Here is a 15,033-nt window from a genome sequence, read left to right on the forward strand (position 1 = left end):
AGCGGCTGTAATTAGTTGCATGCATAGTCGTGCTGATGCATGCCATGCAGGCAATAATTTATTCTTAAGAAAAGGCATTTGGAAAAGCTCAAAATAGATGACCTTTTCAGAATGGGGAGATGAGTGGTATTGTCCAAAATACAATCAGCAATGCTGATGAGTGACACAGCTACAGAATTTTGGAGTCACCTCTCAAAGAGTCATTAGTGGTCAGCCATATAATTGCGGTTAGTTAACTTGACGGTCGCCAATTGGCCTCGCCATGCATCAAAAGGGGCCTCCCTTTCTGCTTTCCGGTTTAGAGAGTCTGGTTTAAATATGAATCTATTAATCCCTGCGAAGCTTCTCAAGATGTATCGTCCCCATCTTCATCAGAGAACACCAATTACTAACCAACCAACCTGTAGCATAAAACCATATCAAACAAAACATTTGGACTTTCACTCTTCTTTTTCCACCTTTTATCCATGCAAGAGTAAAAGTTAGACACATTAAGGATGAGAAAAAGTTCCAGATTCCCTATCAAAGGCTGAAATTCCATAATCGCTCTGTTTTTGACTTTGGAGCATGACCTACCAAGTTAAGATTAACAAGAAAACACACATTCAAAGTTTCATACATCACGATTTTGGTGCTCGGCTTAAGAACCAGCAGCACCCCCGTCACACAGCAGTCGAAATACATCCTATAGAATATTGGCAATTGTCCAAGTTTCATACCATAATTGGCCTAAAATTGGCATCTTGTACACGATGTTTCAACTTTTAGAATCTACATAGCAAAATACGGCATCTCGATGCCAGACCTCATATTGATGCCACCCTGCTACGGTATCGGTACGTTCAGTATGAAAATTAATTCAGTGTACCAAATATCGATACGCCCCTCATACCACAATACCGCGTACCAATTTGATACCGGTATGGTGCGCTCCCTACAATCCGGTTTAGTACAATATGGCATGCCTTGCTACATAGTATCAGCTAATTTCAGTCCATCCTGAAAAACCTAGATTTATGCAATTGCCTGAAAATTATTCAATGTATATTTGGATTATCCCTCAGGATCAAGTACAGAAATGCCTTCAGAACCACCTGTTCCAGAGGCATCACCTGATCATCCTGCGATATCATAAAGACCATGGTTGAAAATCTTCAGGAATAGTAGAACCCAACTAGTGCAGTTAATAAAATCATAGGGCTGCCGCATCCAATAACTTGGGTTTCAATCCTGTCTCCTTTGGGATAGAAAGTAGTTCCCCCTAGCATTAAGCATGTCTCTGATAATGTCGTACCACCGAAAACAAAATAATATAACCAAGTTGACAAACTAGTAGCAGAACAGCAGAGCGTCAGTGTGGCTAACCAAAATTGCCTTGAAGTTTCCAGTTGGGGGCTACAAAACCATAGAACAGTCAAAATAAAGATGTAAATACAAGCAGAAAATGAGCACGTAAATCTCTGAATACTCAAAAACAAAGTGAAACATGCTTACTAAATCTACTGTCCTATTTTCCTTCCACTAGAGAAATATTAGGTAATCAGCGCTTTCCCCCACCACCTCCAAGCTTGGGGCCTTCTGGTGCTGGCCCCTTGGGCATGCTCTTAGTCTGAGTTTTCTGCGTCTTTGCCAAAGTTTCTGCTTTCTTCACCTTCTTCTCATCCTTGGTTTTCTTAATTCTCTCTTTGATTTCACTGTATTAATTACAACGATATTTTTTCAAACGAAGTCAACATAGTTAGGTCTGCTTTGGAGATTGTGGTCAAATAACTGGATAAAGCAATAAATAGGAAGAGTATCCACATTGAATTGATGGTCCCCCTCCCTGCAAAGAGTTGGTTGATTCAATACCATAGTTGCCAAACAAAGCCCCAAAGCAGTTGCCTGGGTGATGGATAAAGTACAAAGCCAGCTAACCACTCTTGATCCAACTTTCCCATTTATATCACCAAACATCCATATGATTTTAACAACTTGACATTTGACATGCCTTGAAGCATAGGTGTGAATGTAAGCATAATCACCAACACTTTCTAGACACATATGTTTTGTAAATTTATGATTCTTGTTGGTAGAATTACAAAATATGGTACATAAAAATAATTGTAACATATAAGTATATAACATAAAAGTTTTTTTTTGATAAGAAAATATAACTATAAGTCTGAACATAAATTCCTCGCCCATGTCCTAGTTCATGAAGATCATTTCAAATTATTGTTTCATAACAGTATTTCTTCAAGCTTAGACTGTCAAACTTGATAATATATGCTGCAGGACTTGACATGATAAGCAATTTTGCAACGATGAAGCATGATATGACACATTGAGCATGATAATCTTTTTTCCAAACAAGAATAAAAATGCAAATGAAGAGTTTGAAAGTCAAGCATTTACTGTGAATAACTATGTTTGAAGATATCAAATAGACAGAATCAGATGTCAACAGAATGCCCAGTCAGTCATGATGTCAATCTACAGCCAAAAAGTCAAACTTCCCGCCCGAAGGATCAATATTTTTGACACAAGATAATGAGTAATGAAGAAGGATTAAAAAAAAGAAACAACATACCGAAGGGCAGCTTCCCTGGCAGCATCCCGTACTTCTGCCTTCTCGGTTCTTCTCTTCTGAATCACCTCTAAAGTAGCACCGACGATTGATCTGGAGTAAGGTTTCTTGGTAGTTCGGCGCCTCTTTTTCACAGTTTCAGCATGGACATCCTGGTAGAGAAAGCAGAGATAAATATGCCAACAACCAGCTATAGAAGCATGTGGTATCCAGAATGTTTCACAAATACATGTGAACGGTGGACCGCATAGGGGGATGATTACCTTCTTATGTTGCTTCCTGTACATTGCAGTCCAAGCAAGCTTCGAAGGCTTGAGTCGGCTGTGAAAGTACCTCTTGCATTTTGAATTGGCAAAAAGGAAGACCTACAACAACCAGCAAAGGTGTTTTGTCGATAAGCTAGAAAATAAAGAAGGAGAACTCGGCCTGGTATTTTTTTAAAGGCTTATAAGAACAGAAGCCAATTTTGTATTATAATGAAGGTTAACAACCATACACCCCAACTTTTTTCCTTTTCCCTCTGAAAGTTATATAACAAACTGCAACATATACACCAACGCATATGAACTCAACCCTCATTAATAGGAGTGGAGTATATCTACCACCGGACCGGTTAGCCAGAGGCAGAACATTTCATACTTGTAGAATAGAAAGATGCACCAACAGCCAGCTGGAATTTCAAGTAATGAAACAGTTTTGCAATTTTTATTTTATTTAGCTGAGAATCTGAACGGACAAATCTGATACCCTTACCAGGGATATCTTGGCACCACTGAAGCGGCAAAGTTCAGTCCTGAAAAGGATTCAAATATTGACAACCATAAGGATAGTACCAAGCAAAAATCCATATTACTATCATATATCCCTCTTTTTAGAGACTTTTCAATATTCTGCTTCATTGTTTTCCATAATATGAGAATTCAATTATTAACAAAAATTGACTCTAAAGCTTGAATAACATCAGAGGTAGCTCTAGATAGAAATGATTGGCAGATGATGATCCATAAAGCTGCCACCAAATAATTGCAACATGTTATAGTTATAATAAGATAGCAAAAGGGGGGCCATAAAAGGCATTGTCGGAGTAAAGGAAACTTAAATTTACTATAAAACATCTGAAAATTGATAGATATGAAGACTAAGCCCACAAAGCATGTTCCATCAGTAACGCATGCTGCCAACTCCAAAACTAACAATACTCCTGTTCATGTTGTACAAAAAAAAAAAAGAAAAAAAAAAAGAAAAAAAAAAAGAAAAAGAAATAGAATTGCAAGGGCCTAATAAAATGGTACAGGAATTAATTTTCTAAGAGATTCCAAAGCAGCTGCTGCACCCCGAAATGGAAGCTACCTGCTATTTAGGTATAAGATAAAAGAGTGATCCTACCCCCATACACTACTAATGCACTAACAAGGTACAACATGACTGAAAATGAATTTGCGATTCGAAACCCAACAAGGATAATAAAATAATTTCATTTTCAATAGAAAATGAATTTGAGATTCAAAACCCAACAAGCATATTAGAATGATTTCATTTTTTGTCCAATCACATGCTGACATGTCGATGCATTACACGAGTGTGTGTATGGAAAACAGTGCATGGGCATAGAGCTCCAGAGAATAGAATGACAAAAGTTCCCCAAAGAAACAGACAAACTAAAAAATATCATGCATTGGATCACTTTATGTTGGACAAAAACTGTTGTAACAGATCTAAATGACATCAATCGAATAGCAGATCATTTTGAAGTAACCTGATGATTAACTACAGCAACAACAGCAGTTGATGATTTATTTTTTTCATTTTAAACATTTTTAACGAACCAGTTTTTCTTCCATCTGGCTCCTCAGCTCGATATTCTTTACTGCAGAGAACAGTACATAATGTTAAACCTTGCTTACTTCAGCGAGACTCGTCCGAAAACAGGGAATTTCTAAGGGTTACTTCCTGTTTGCAATGAGCAGACACCAAATGACAAATGTGTCAGAACAGGCTCCAAATAACTAGTTTCCCAAGTTCTATGGTAGGCCACTCTTGTGACAAGTTGCCTGGACATTTAATAAGGGCTGAGATCAAGTTGAGGTTCTGGTAAGGATCCTAAACTTTGAAAGAGAACATTTAGATATGTATCTCATTAAAAATGAGCAGGATTTGCAGGACAAAATTTACCATGTTATCCATCACTTTCACATTATGTTTATCCTAAAACAATTTTATGTCAATTGATAATTAAGTGCATTTTTCTGGTGTTGCTGCACTTAGCAACCGGTAAAGGGAAATCTACAAGTTATTTCTTGTGAGGATAGGAGAGATCCAGAACCCAAGATTTTATTGCAATAATAAAGGGGGCATACGAGAAAAATGAAGGATGAACAGAAGTCAACACCCACAAGCCCAACTTCCCTACAATTGGAAACCTATTCCTACAAGTACGCAAAAAAGAAAAGGAAAAATGACAATGCAAAGTTCCAATCATGGTTTGAGGTTCATCTGAAAATCTAAGCCAGAAACAATTCGGTTTTGGTCATATCTGATCAGAAACTCAATCCAGTTTCGGCATTTGCCAAAATACTTATCGGGCCAAATTAATTGTTCATACGAGATATTCATGCTAACACATTATTTTCTTTAGTACTTTAAAGGTTAGGAAGCATTTTCTATCATTGTAGTTCCAAATTCATCCTTGTTTTATTTAAGAGGGCAGGTCTTGGTGCAGCCACATGCGACATGAGTGCTATAGGTTCAAAACATGAAAACAACCTCTCTGCATGCAGAGGTAAGGCTCTTTACATCTAATCCTTCCCATACTCTATAGTAGAGGGAGTCTCGTGCACTGAGACACCCTTTTTTATTTAAAGAATCACATAATGTAACCCCTAGCCTAATTTCGAAAGGGCCAAAATGACTTGCTTGAAGAGAAGGGTGTCTAATTGTCAGACCAACTCAGCATACACAGCTCATGCTCTATCATGGAATTATTATATAGCTGCCAGTATAAAGATACGCTCATCACATTCATGAAATCTGCCCATAGATTTAGGCAGAAAAAGGCGAAGTCAAGTGAAACTCATGGGGTAAAGTCTTCGGAAAAAAAAGAGTGGGATATTATTGAACTTCTTGTTACATAAATAAGAACTCTTAATCGTTACAGAATTTGTTCTCTATTCAAAAAAAATACTCGATTGCTTTGAGCCCTAATCTACCATCTCAGCAAATTCCATCTAGATCAAGCCAACCTCCTCAACAAGGATGAAGAACCATATACCATCCCTGATAAGATTCCCATACTCATAACAATGCACTATCACTTGATCCCATTCACCACTTAGATCCCCAGGACCCTTAGATTATACTCACAATGTCAATTATGCTCCACCAAGAGTGGCACTTCTGCTGAACAGGAAAACTCCTTAACAAACCTTATCGCCCTTGTAATAGAGATTACCAAAATGGGCTTTTCAGATGCAGATATGAGGCATCAAATAGATGCTGGAGCTTAAAACAAACGCTTAACAACACTCAGACATAATAATACTTTAATTAAAGTAATACTCTAACCATCAATCTTTGCCCCAATTATTGCGTCAATCAAACGCCTAGCTGAAAAGCTCGGCCATGATTCCACTCAAATTTCTCAACTTTCAACTTTTGACGTACTCAAACGTAAGATCTTGTCTAATCTAACCTAAACTTTACCCCCAGACAAAAGTAATTGCTTTACTCGAACATTTGAGTGTAGCCGAATTATCTGCGAAGGAAAAAATTAAAAAAAAAAAAGTGTTTTTTCTCTTTTGAAAATAAAGCTCAGAAACCGAGATCTATCGTAGAATTTGTGAAAAACCACACGAGAAGAAATTTTTATGCGATGTTTCTCGATCTCGAGAGAGAATATATAAGAGAAACATTCGATCCAAAGACAATACAGATTAAACGTACTTGAGAACCATAGCCGTGGGTCGCCTCCTTTCTATTAGCAGTAGTCCTAGATACGATTTAAGGGTTCAGAATGGGGGCTTGCCATATATCCAAAATTACGTTAAATACCATTCTATCAATCGGTGCCTGTGCCCAGTCTTCATCTGGGCCACTTATCTGGCCCAATACGGCCCATGATCTTCTTTTTTTTTTTCTGGTTGCTTTGGAGGGGTAAGTACCTTATTATAATTAAGGGAAGTTACATTATTATAATTAAGTACCTTTTATAGGTAAAATGCATGTGATTTATTTAAAAGAACTACTATAGACATCTTATCCATTCACCGGTCCTGTTTTAAGAAGAGAACTCCTAGGGTTGCATCACTTACATTTGGTTGGCGCGATCCAATTCGAAATCAGAATGGGGATTGAAACAAAAATCGGATTGCTCGTATGCCCCACACATTTGATTCGTGATTAGAATCAGAATCGGAATGAAATTTGAATATTAGAGAAGAGTCGGAATTAAGTTTTAGTGGTTGGGGCATTCCTATTTTGCATGTCCATTTCATTTTAGAATTGGAATAGGAATAAAACTCCTTTTAACTAAACGGTTGGAATGGAAGTTATTTATTCCTATTTTCATTCCAAAATGAGTCAGGGTGAACACAATCAGCTACAAAAGAAAACTCTCATTTCAAAACAATCCGTAGGTTTTGTTTGGCCCAGGCCACTATAAATGGAACTTGTATGAACTGCAACTCGAGGACTAGAGGATTAAAGCTCTCCGGCCAAGAGCCATTATAGTTTTAAGAGCGTTTGAAAGGGGCCTAGTATGGGCTAGCTTGTGTGAAAACCGACTCGGCCTAAGATGCTGGTTGGAGCATAGTTACTTCAGGTTGGGTTGCAAATGATCATTTTCCAAAGCAATACCATGTTTTGTTCGGCTCAATATTTTCTTGCTGATCTCAGGAATCTAGTACTAGGTTGCTAGTGGCAATCAGATCGGATCGGGTCAGATACGGATCGGATTGGATATGGATTGGATCAAAAATTCATCAATCCAAATCCGACCTATCAAAATTTCAAATCTAAATCCGACATATTTATTAAATAGATAATATGATCCGAATCGCATAACTTATTTATTAAACAGGTTAAACAGATAAAATGAATTTTAAACGAGATATATGAATTTAAACAGATTAAACAGATGATTAAGCAGATTTAAAATAGATTAAACAGGTCGGATTATAGCCTATCACAATTATTAAATAGGCCAAAATGAATTAAGCAGATCAAAAATTTAAATCTGAAACCAACTCATTTAAGAAATAAATTTAGACGAATTAATCTATTTATGACCTAATTATATCAAATCCAAACCTACTTAAAGCAAACCATTTGCGCTCATGAGTTGCCACTGATAGCTAGCGGACCTCCAATAGCCCCTGCCCTCCCATGCATTGGAAGGAGCCTCCCTCTCTGCCTTCTGATATCTGATATCAATTGCCAGCATTCTAAACCAAGCGTCATAACGTAGGGTATAAATCTAACCTACCAATCCCTTCGAAGCTTCTTAGGTTGAATCATCCTCGGAGTTTGTAACATCACTCATCCCAGCCCTTTACCAGAAAATTACTAAACCAAAGAAGCAGTAGCCTATAACTACATCAAACCAAAAAACATTTGTAACTCCAATCTTCTTCTAAAACCTTTACATCAATCCTCGAGAAAAAGCTTGCCACATTAATGGAGCATCTCTGAAACAAAGACAAACCAAGTTCTATATTTCTATATCTCCCCCATTGGCCTATTTTTGACTTTGGTATGTTCTGCAACCTGTCATATTTTCTTTAATTTAATGGATCTAATCAACCTATGATTAACAAGAAAAAGATAGAACATAAACCATAACCAGGGTTATGTGCATCAAAAACCATAGTTCCAGGGGCATCACCTGAGCGTCCTGCGGTATGATAAAAACCATAGTTTGAATAAATAAAGGTCCAAGCATTACCGCAGGACCATTGCTTGACGCAATGATAAGAAGAGGCCACTGCATGGGTTCAAATCCTAGAACAGCCACTTTATGCAATACATAAAAAAGAAAAAGATTAGATTTATCTCCAACCCACCCCTTCTCAGACCCGAATCAATCGCCTGAACCGTAACTGGTTAAATGACCATTTAGATAAAGGCATACCACCTAAAACAAAACAATATACCCAAGTTCATAAACCAAGTAGTAGAATATAAGCAGCATCAGGGTAGCTAAGGAGAGCTGCTGGGGGCTACAACCATAGTAAGGGTCACACTATGTGAGTACCAGCACAAACTGAACATGATTGAAGTACTTGAACAAAAGTAAATGAAACATGTTTTACTCAATGTCCTATTGTCTTTCTTCCACTGGTGATATCAGGTGTTCAGCGCCTTCCACCACCACCTCCAAGCTTAGGGCCTTTTGGTGCTGGCCCCTTGGGCAAGCTCTTGACCTGAGTTTTCTGTGTCTTTGCCAGCACTTCTGCCTTCTTCGCCTTCTTCTCATCCTTGGTTTTCTTAATCCTCTCCTTGATTTCGCTGCATGAATCACAAACTCGAGTTTCTTAAATGAAGTAAATGTAGAATAGTTAGGTGTGCTATGAAAATTATAGTCAAACACAAGACAAAGCAACAAATAGGAAGAGAAATCCAATACTTGAAGGGATGGTCCCTACCCTGACAAAACGTTAGTTGAATCAATATTTGAATTGATAGCCCTCAAGCAGTTGCCTACATGATGGACTCGGTACGAAGCTGGTCAATCATTCTTGATCCAACCTTTTCTTTTATATTATCAGACTTTCATATTATTTCAACAAATTAATATTTTAACATGCTTCAAAAGCGAATGTATGAATATAAACAATTAACAACACTTCCAATGTACATAGTAATTTGGAAGTTCAAGATTCTTGCCAGTAGAATTACACAACATGAAGCAAAAAAAGTAACTGTAAAATATAATATAAAAGTTCAGATTAATTCCTTGACCACATTCTAGTAAATAAAGACTTTCAAATTGTAGTTTTATGATAATAATGTCTCCGTGTTTGCACTGTCAAAACTTGCTAATATTTACTGCACAATGCATCCCTGAGTGTCTTGACATGCCAAGTAATTTTGCAATGTGGAAACATGTTACGACTGGGTGAGCACGATATTTTTTTCCCACAAGAATCAGCAAGCAATTGAAAAGAGTTCTAAAAGTCAAGCATTCATTATGAATAATTATGTTTAAAAATGTCGAATAGACAGAATCAAATGTTCACAGAATGCCCAATTAGCCATGATGTCAATCTAGAAACCAAAAGTCAAAATTCCCACCTGAAGAGTATAAATCGTTAACACCAGATAATGAGTAATGAAGCCAGAGGGAAGGATTAGGAAAGAGAAACAACATACCGAAGGGCAGCTTCCCTAGCAGCATCCCGTACTTCCGCCTTCTCAGTTCTTTTCTTCTGAATCACCTCCAAAGTAGCACCAACAATTGATCTAGAGTAAGGTTTCTTGGTAGTTCGGCGCCTCTTCTTCACAGTTTCAGCATGGATATCCTGGTATCGAAAGCAGAGATACATATGCCAATGACCAGCTATAGCAGCATGCAGCATCCAGAATGATTCACAAATACACATGCACCACAGAGGGGAATGATTACCTTCTTATGTTGCTTCCTGTACATTGCAGTCCAGGTAAGCTTCGAAGGCTTGAGTCGGTTGTGGAAGTACCTCTTGCATTTTGAATTCGCAAAAAGGAAGACCTACAACAACCAGCAAAGGTGTTTTGGCAAAAAAGATACTTGGTTTGTAAAGGCTTATAAAAACAAAAACCAATTTTATATTATAATGAAAGTTAACCGTTGCTCCAGTTTGTTTTCCCCTCTGCAAGTTATAGAACAAATCCCAATAAATACACTGAGGCATGTGAACTCGACCTCCATTAATAGGACTGGAGTATATCTACCATTGGACCAGTTAGACAGAGGCAGAACATTTTACACTTGTACAACAGAAAGATGCACCAACAACCATTTCAAATATCAAACAAAGCAACACTACTGCAACTTTTATTACCTGAGAATCTGAACGGACAAATCTGATACCCTTACCAGGGTATATCTTGGCACCACTGAAGCGGCAAAGTTCAGTCCTGAAAAGGATTCAAATATTGACAACCATGAGGACAAGACCAGGCAAAAATCATAGTTCTGTCATGACTCTTCATTTTGGAGCTTTTTCAATTCTGTCCTTCATAGTTATCTATAATATGAAGGGTAAGAAGCATAATCAGTTATTAACAAAAACTAAATCTAAAGTATGAATAAAAACGGCTACCTCTAGATAGGAATGTTTTGCTAGATAAGGATTCATAAAGCTGATAACAAATAGATGCAACAAGGCTTGAAGGCCTGATGGTTGTACTGATATTACAATAGTAAAGAGGGGCATAAAAAGCATTATTGGAGTTAAGAAAATTTTACATTAACTGGAAACAAGCATCTGCCGACTGATATGAAGACTAGTCCACATGAAGACTAAGCCTACAAAGCATGTTCCATCAGTAACATATGCTACCAGCTTCAAAACTAATATTATCTTTGCAAATGTTGTGCAAAAATCTTAGTTAAATGGAACAATAGAGGGAACAGAGGAAGCAATCTCTCAGAAAACATTTAGAATTGGAAGTGCTTGAGAAAAGGGTCCAGGATTTAGTTTCCTAAGAGATTCCAGCACAGCTGACACACCCCAAAATAGAAGTTTCCTGCTATTAGGGTGTAAGATAAAAGAGAAATCATATGTCCACACACTATTATGCACTATTCAAGTAGGGAATGATTGACAATGGATTTGAAATCCAGCAAGCCATGTTAAAATAGTTTTTTTTTTCCAATCACATGCTGCCGCGTCAATGCATTACACAAGTGCATGCATGTGTGGGTGGCAAAACAGTGAGTGTGCATAGAATTGCTCAGGATAGAACAATAAAAGCTCCCCAAAGAAACAGATAAGATCAAAAGTATCATACCTTGGATCACTTTACGTAGGGAAAAACACTGTTGTAACAGATCTAAAAGAAGACCAACTGAATAACAAATCATTTTGAAGTAAAGTGATGATTAGCAATAGCAACAATGGCACTTTATAATTTAATTTTTCCATCTTAAACATTTCTATTGAACCATTTTTTTTTTCATTTGGCACCTCAGCTTGATATTTTTAACTGCAGAGAACAGTTCATTATGTTAAACCTTGTGTACTTCAGTTTTTAACTGCAGAGAACAGTTCATAATGTTAAGCTGTGCCTACTTCTGTGAGACTCCTTTGACAACAGGGAATTTCTAAGGGCTACTTCCTTCCTGCAGTGAGCAGACACCATACGACAAATGTGCCAGAACTGGCTCCACAAAAACTAGTTTCCCATCTCTGGTAGGCCACTCTTGTAAAAAGTTGCCTAGGACATTTAGTGAGGGTTGAGATCAAGTTGAGGTTCTAGCAAGGATCCTAAAACTTTGAAAGAGCAATTTGATATGCACCTCATCAAAAATGATCAGAGGGAACCCCCGCCCCTGAGCTTCCTCAAGGTCAACTTTGATGAGTCAGTCCTGGATGGTGGCACGAGGGGAGGTGTGGGTTTTGTTATTCGGAACTCGTCTACCAGGGTTGTGACTGCTGGGAGCAGTCAGTTATTTGACACTTCGGTTCCAAGTGCGGAGCTGAGAGCTGCTTGGGAGGGCCTTCGCCATGCCCGGTGCGTTTTACAGGCCAGGTCCATCATCTTGAAGGGTGATTCAACCACCGCTATCAGTTGGATCAGGGGGGGTCCAAGGGGTAACCGTTGTGACCATCCATTGCTCTGAGACATTTGGGCTATGGTGAGGGTTGGAGGGGCCTTTCAGGCCAAGCATGTATACCGTGAAACCAATGGTGCCGCGGATTGGGTGGCTGCTTATGTAGCTTGTCACTCCGGAGATACCATTGTGGACTGGAGATGGGGAGTTGCCCTTGGCACTCCGAGGTATCCTATTTTTTGACTTTATTGGATGTATCCGTACCCGTCAGGTATGATCCACCCGTCCTAACCAAAAAAAAAAGATCAGGACTTGCAGGGCAAAATTTACCAAGTTATCCATCTCTTTGGCATTATGTTTTCTGGGGTTGCAACACTTAGCAACCGATAAAGAGAAATCTACAAGTTTTTTTTCTCATCAGGATAGGAGAGATCCAGCATCCCTAATTTTATTGCAATAATAAAGGTGGCAAATTGGGGAAAAAATGAAGGACGAAAGAAGTCAACACCCTGCAGCCCAACTTCTAAAAACCTACAACTAGATACCTAATTTTACAAGTACACGAAAAAGAAAAGAAAAAGAATGACACAGACAGTTACCTGATCATGATATGAAGTTCATCTGAAACTCAAAACCAGAAACAATTCGGTTTTGATCATATATGGTCAGAAACTCAGTCCAATTTTGGCATTTTCCAGAATACCTTGAGGCCAAATTAATTGTTCATATGAGATATTCATGCTAATTTATCATTTTCCTGAGCGCTTTAAAGGTTAGGAAGTATTTTCTATCAGAGAAGTATCTTCTTACTTTCAAATTCAAAGAAAAAAATATAATATAACTCCTAGCCTAGTTGCAAATGCCAAACTCACTTGCCTGAATGGTGGGATGTCTAGCTGCCAGACCACCTTGGCACACACACACAGTTCATGCCCTATGAGACTATGCCGTCATTACATGACTGCTAACATAGCGATACAGTCATCACATGCATGAAATCTGCACATAGATATAGGCAGAAAAATGCAAAGTGGAGTGAAACTTATGGGATTAAAAGAAAATACGAGTAGGATTTTATTGAACTTCCTGTTCCAAAATGAGAATTCTAATTCAGTTAAGACTTTGTTCACTATTCAAAAAGATAAGCCCTAATCTACCATCTCAGCAAATTACCAACCTCCTCAACAAAGATGAAGAACCATATACCATCCCCTACAAGATTACCATACACATTATAATACACTATCTCTTGAAGCCATTCACCATTTAGCTCCCCAACAGCCACAGATTACACTGGCTCGGTCATTATGCTCAAGAATGGCACTTCTGCTGGGTAGGAAGTCTCCTTACCAAACCTTATCGCCCTTGTAATCAAGATTACTAAATGGGCTGTTCAGATTCGGATACGAAGCACCAATAAAATGCTAGAGCTTAAAGCAAACCTTCAACAACACTCTAATAAAAATAGTACTTTAATTAAAGTAATACTTTAACCATCCAACTTTGTCCCAATTATTGCATCTATCAAACACCAATCTGAAAAGCTAGACCATGATTCCACACAAATTTCTTAACTTTCAACTTCTGATCTACATAAATGTCGAGCCAAGATTGAGAGCCTGTGCAGCAATTAAAAATCAAACGATGGAGCTCCTAACCATACCCTAGACCTCCAAATCGCATCCAACTAAAATTCCACACTCAAATAGGTCAATAACAGAAGAAAGATCTCGTATAATCTAACCTAAACCTCAACCCCAAACAAAAGTAGGTGACTTACTCGAACATTTGACTGGAACCGAATCATTTGCAAAGAAAAAAGTTTTAAAAATGATTCTTTTACAAAACAAAGCTCACAAATCGAGATCCATCATAAAATTTGGAAATATCAGCACAAAGCGAAATTTTTATGCGATGTTCGCCGATATCAAGAGAGAAAACATGGGAGAAATCATCAACCGAAAGCCGATGCAAGAAACATACTTGAGAACCATGGCTGCCGCGTCTCGCCTTCTCTCCCAGCAACCCGAACCCTAATGAGCGAGAAACCCTAGATACGATATAAGAGCTAGAGATGGGGACTTGCAAGTTCCTCAACTTTCAGAATTACGTAAACGCCATTCTCTCATTCGGAGCCTCTGAGGCCACTCTTGGGCCGGGCCATTGTCATCTGGCCCAATGTGGACCAAAAACATAAGTCCAGCAGTTGATTTAGCAATGGCTTATTCCAACTTAAGTAAGATGGAACATTCACATGTTACAATAAGAGAATTAAATACTCTTATTAGAGCACAAAATTATACAAATGCATACTTACATTGCATAGGAACAGAATTATTACAGCTAGAGAAAAAATTAAATGAAATACAAAAGAATATGGAAAGAGACATCCAGATTCTAAAAAAATTAAAGGAAAATCCTGAGAAAAATAAGGAACCAATGACTCCGGTTATTCAGCCTCCACCAGAAGTAAAAAACTTTAAATTACAAAAACCAAATGCAGAATTTATCAAAGTCCTTGAAGAAAGACTAAAAGGATTTCACATAGGAGTAGTCAATAGAAATTCTAGGACTAACCCTGGTAGCGAACAGACAAATGAAAGTAGTTCGGAAGACTTATGCAATATGATTGAACAAAATCTTCAAATAAATTTAGATGAAGAATTATCAGAAGAAAATATTCTAGACTTAGAAAAATTTGAAGAACAAATGAATG

At 37.9% G+C, this 15,033-nt stretch overlaps 2 protein-coding genes across 4 annotated transcripts; both read right to left on the minus strand.

The window, feature by feature from the left end:
* Positions 1-693: 693 nt before the first annotated feature.
* LOC103723709 (60S ribosomal protein L24-like) lies at positions 694-8,502 on the minus strand. 2 transcript variants are annotated; one of them, XM_008814717.4, is made up of 6 exons: positions 6,509-8,502; positions 3,323-3,362; positions 2,833-2,934; positions 2,573-2,721; positions 1,495-1,694; positions 694-1,395 (listed from the first exon to the last, which is right to left on the minus strand). In XM_008814717.4, the coding sequence occupies exons 1-5, from the start codon at positions 6,517-6,519 to the stop codon at positions 1,541-1,543; spliced, it is 456 nt and encodes a 151-aa protein (XP_008812939.1). In that variant the 5' UTR covers positions 6,520-8,502; the 3' UTR covers positions 694-1,395; positions 1,495-1,540. The 2 variants fall into 2 exon arrangements, with proteins under 2 accessions (XP_008812939.1, XP_026656010.1); XM_026800209.2 differs by lacking the exon at positions 694-1,395 and having other exon boundaries at positions 1,552-1,825.
* A 149-nt stretch (positions 8,503-8,651) lies between these two features.
* LOC103723710 (60S ribosomal protein L24-like) lies at positions 8,652-14,456 on the minus strand. 2 transcript variants are annotated; one of them, XM_008814719.4, is made up of 5 exons: positions 14,301-14,456; positions 10,603-10,678; positions 10,188-10,289; positions 9,935-10,083; positions 8,652-9,070 (listed from the first exon to the last, which is right to left on the minus strand). In XM_008814719.4, the coding sequence occupies exons 1-5, from the start codon at positions 14,309-14,311 to the stop codon at positions 8,917-8,919; spliced, it is 492 nt and encodes a 163-aa protein (XP_008812941.1). In that variant the 5' UTR covers positions 14,312-14,456; the 3' UTR covers positions 8,652-8,916. The 2 variants fall into 2 exon arrangements, with proteins under 2 accessions (XP_008812941.1, XP_038971542.1); XM_039115614.1 differs by lacking the exon at positions 14,301-14,456 and adding an exon at positions 11,010-11,034.
* Positions 14,457-15,033: the final 577 nt, after the last annotated feature.

This window comes from Phoenix dactylifera, chromosome 18 (assembly GCF_009389715.1).
Source record: "Phoenix dactylifera cultivar Barhee BC4 chromosome 18, palm_55x_up_171113_PBpolish2nd_filt_p, whole genome shotgun sequence".
In the NCBI taxonomy this organism is placed as follows: Eukaryota; Viridiplantae; Streptophyta; class Magnoliopsida; order Arecales; family Arecaceae; genus Phoenix; species Phoenix dactylifera.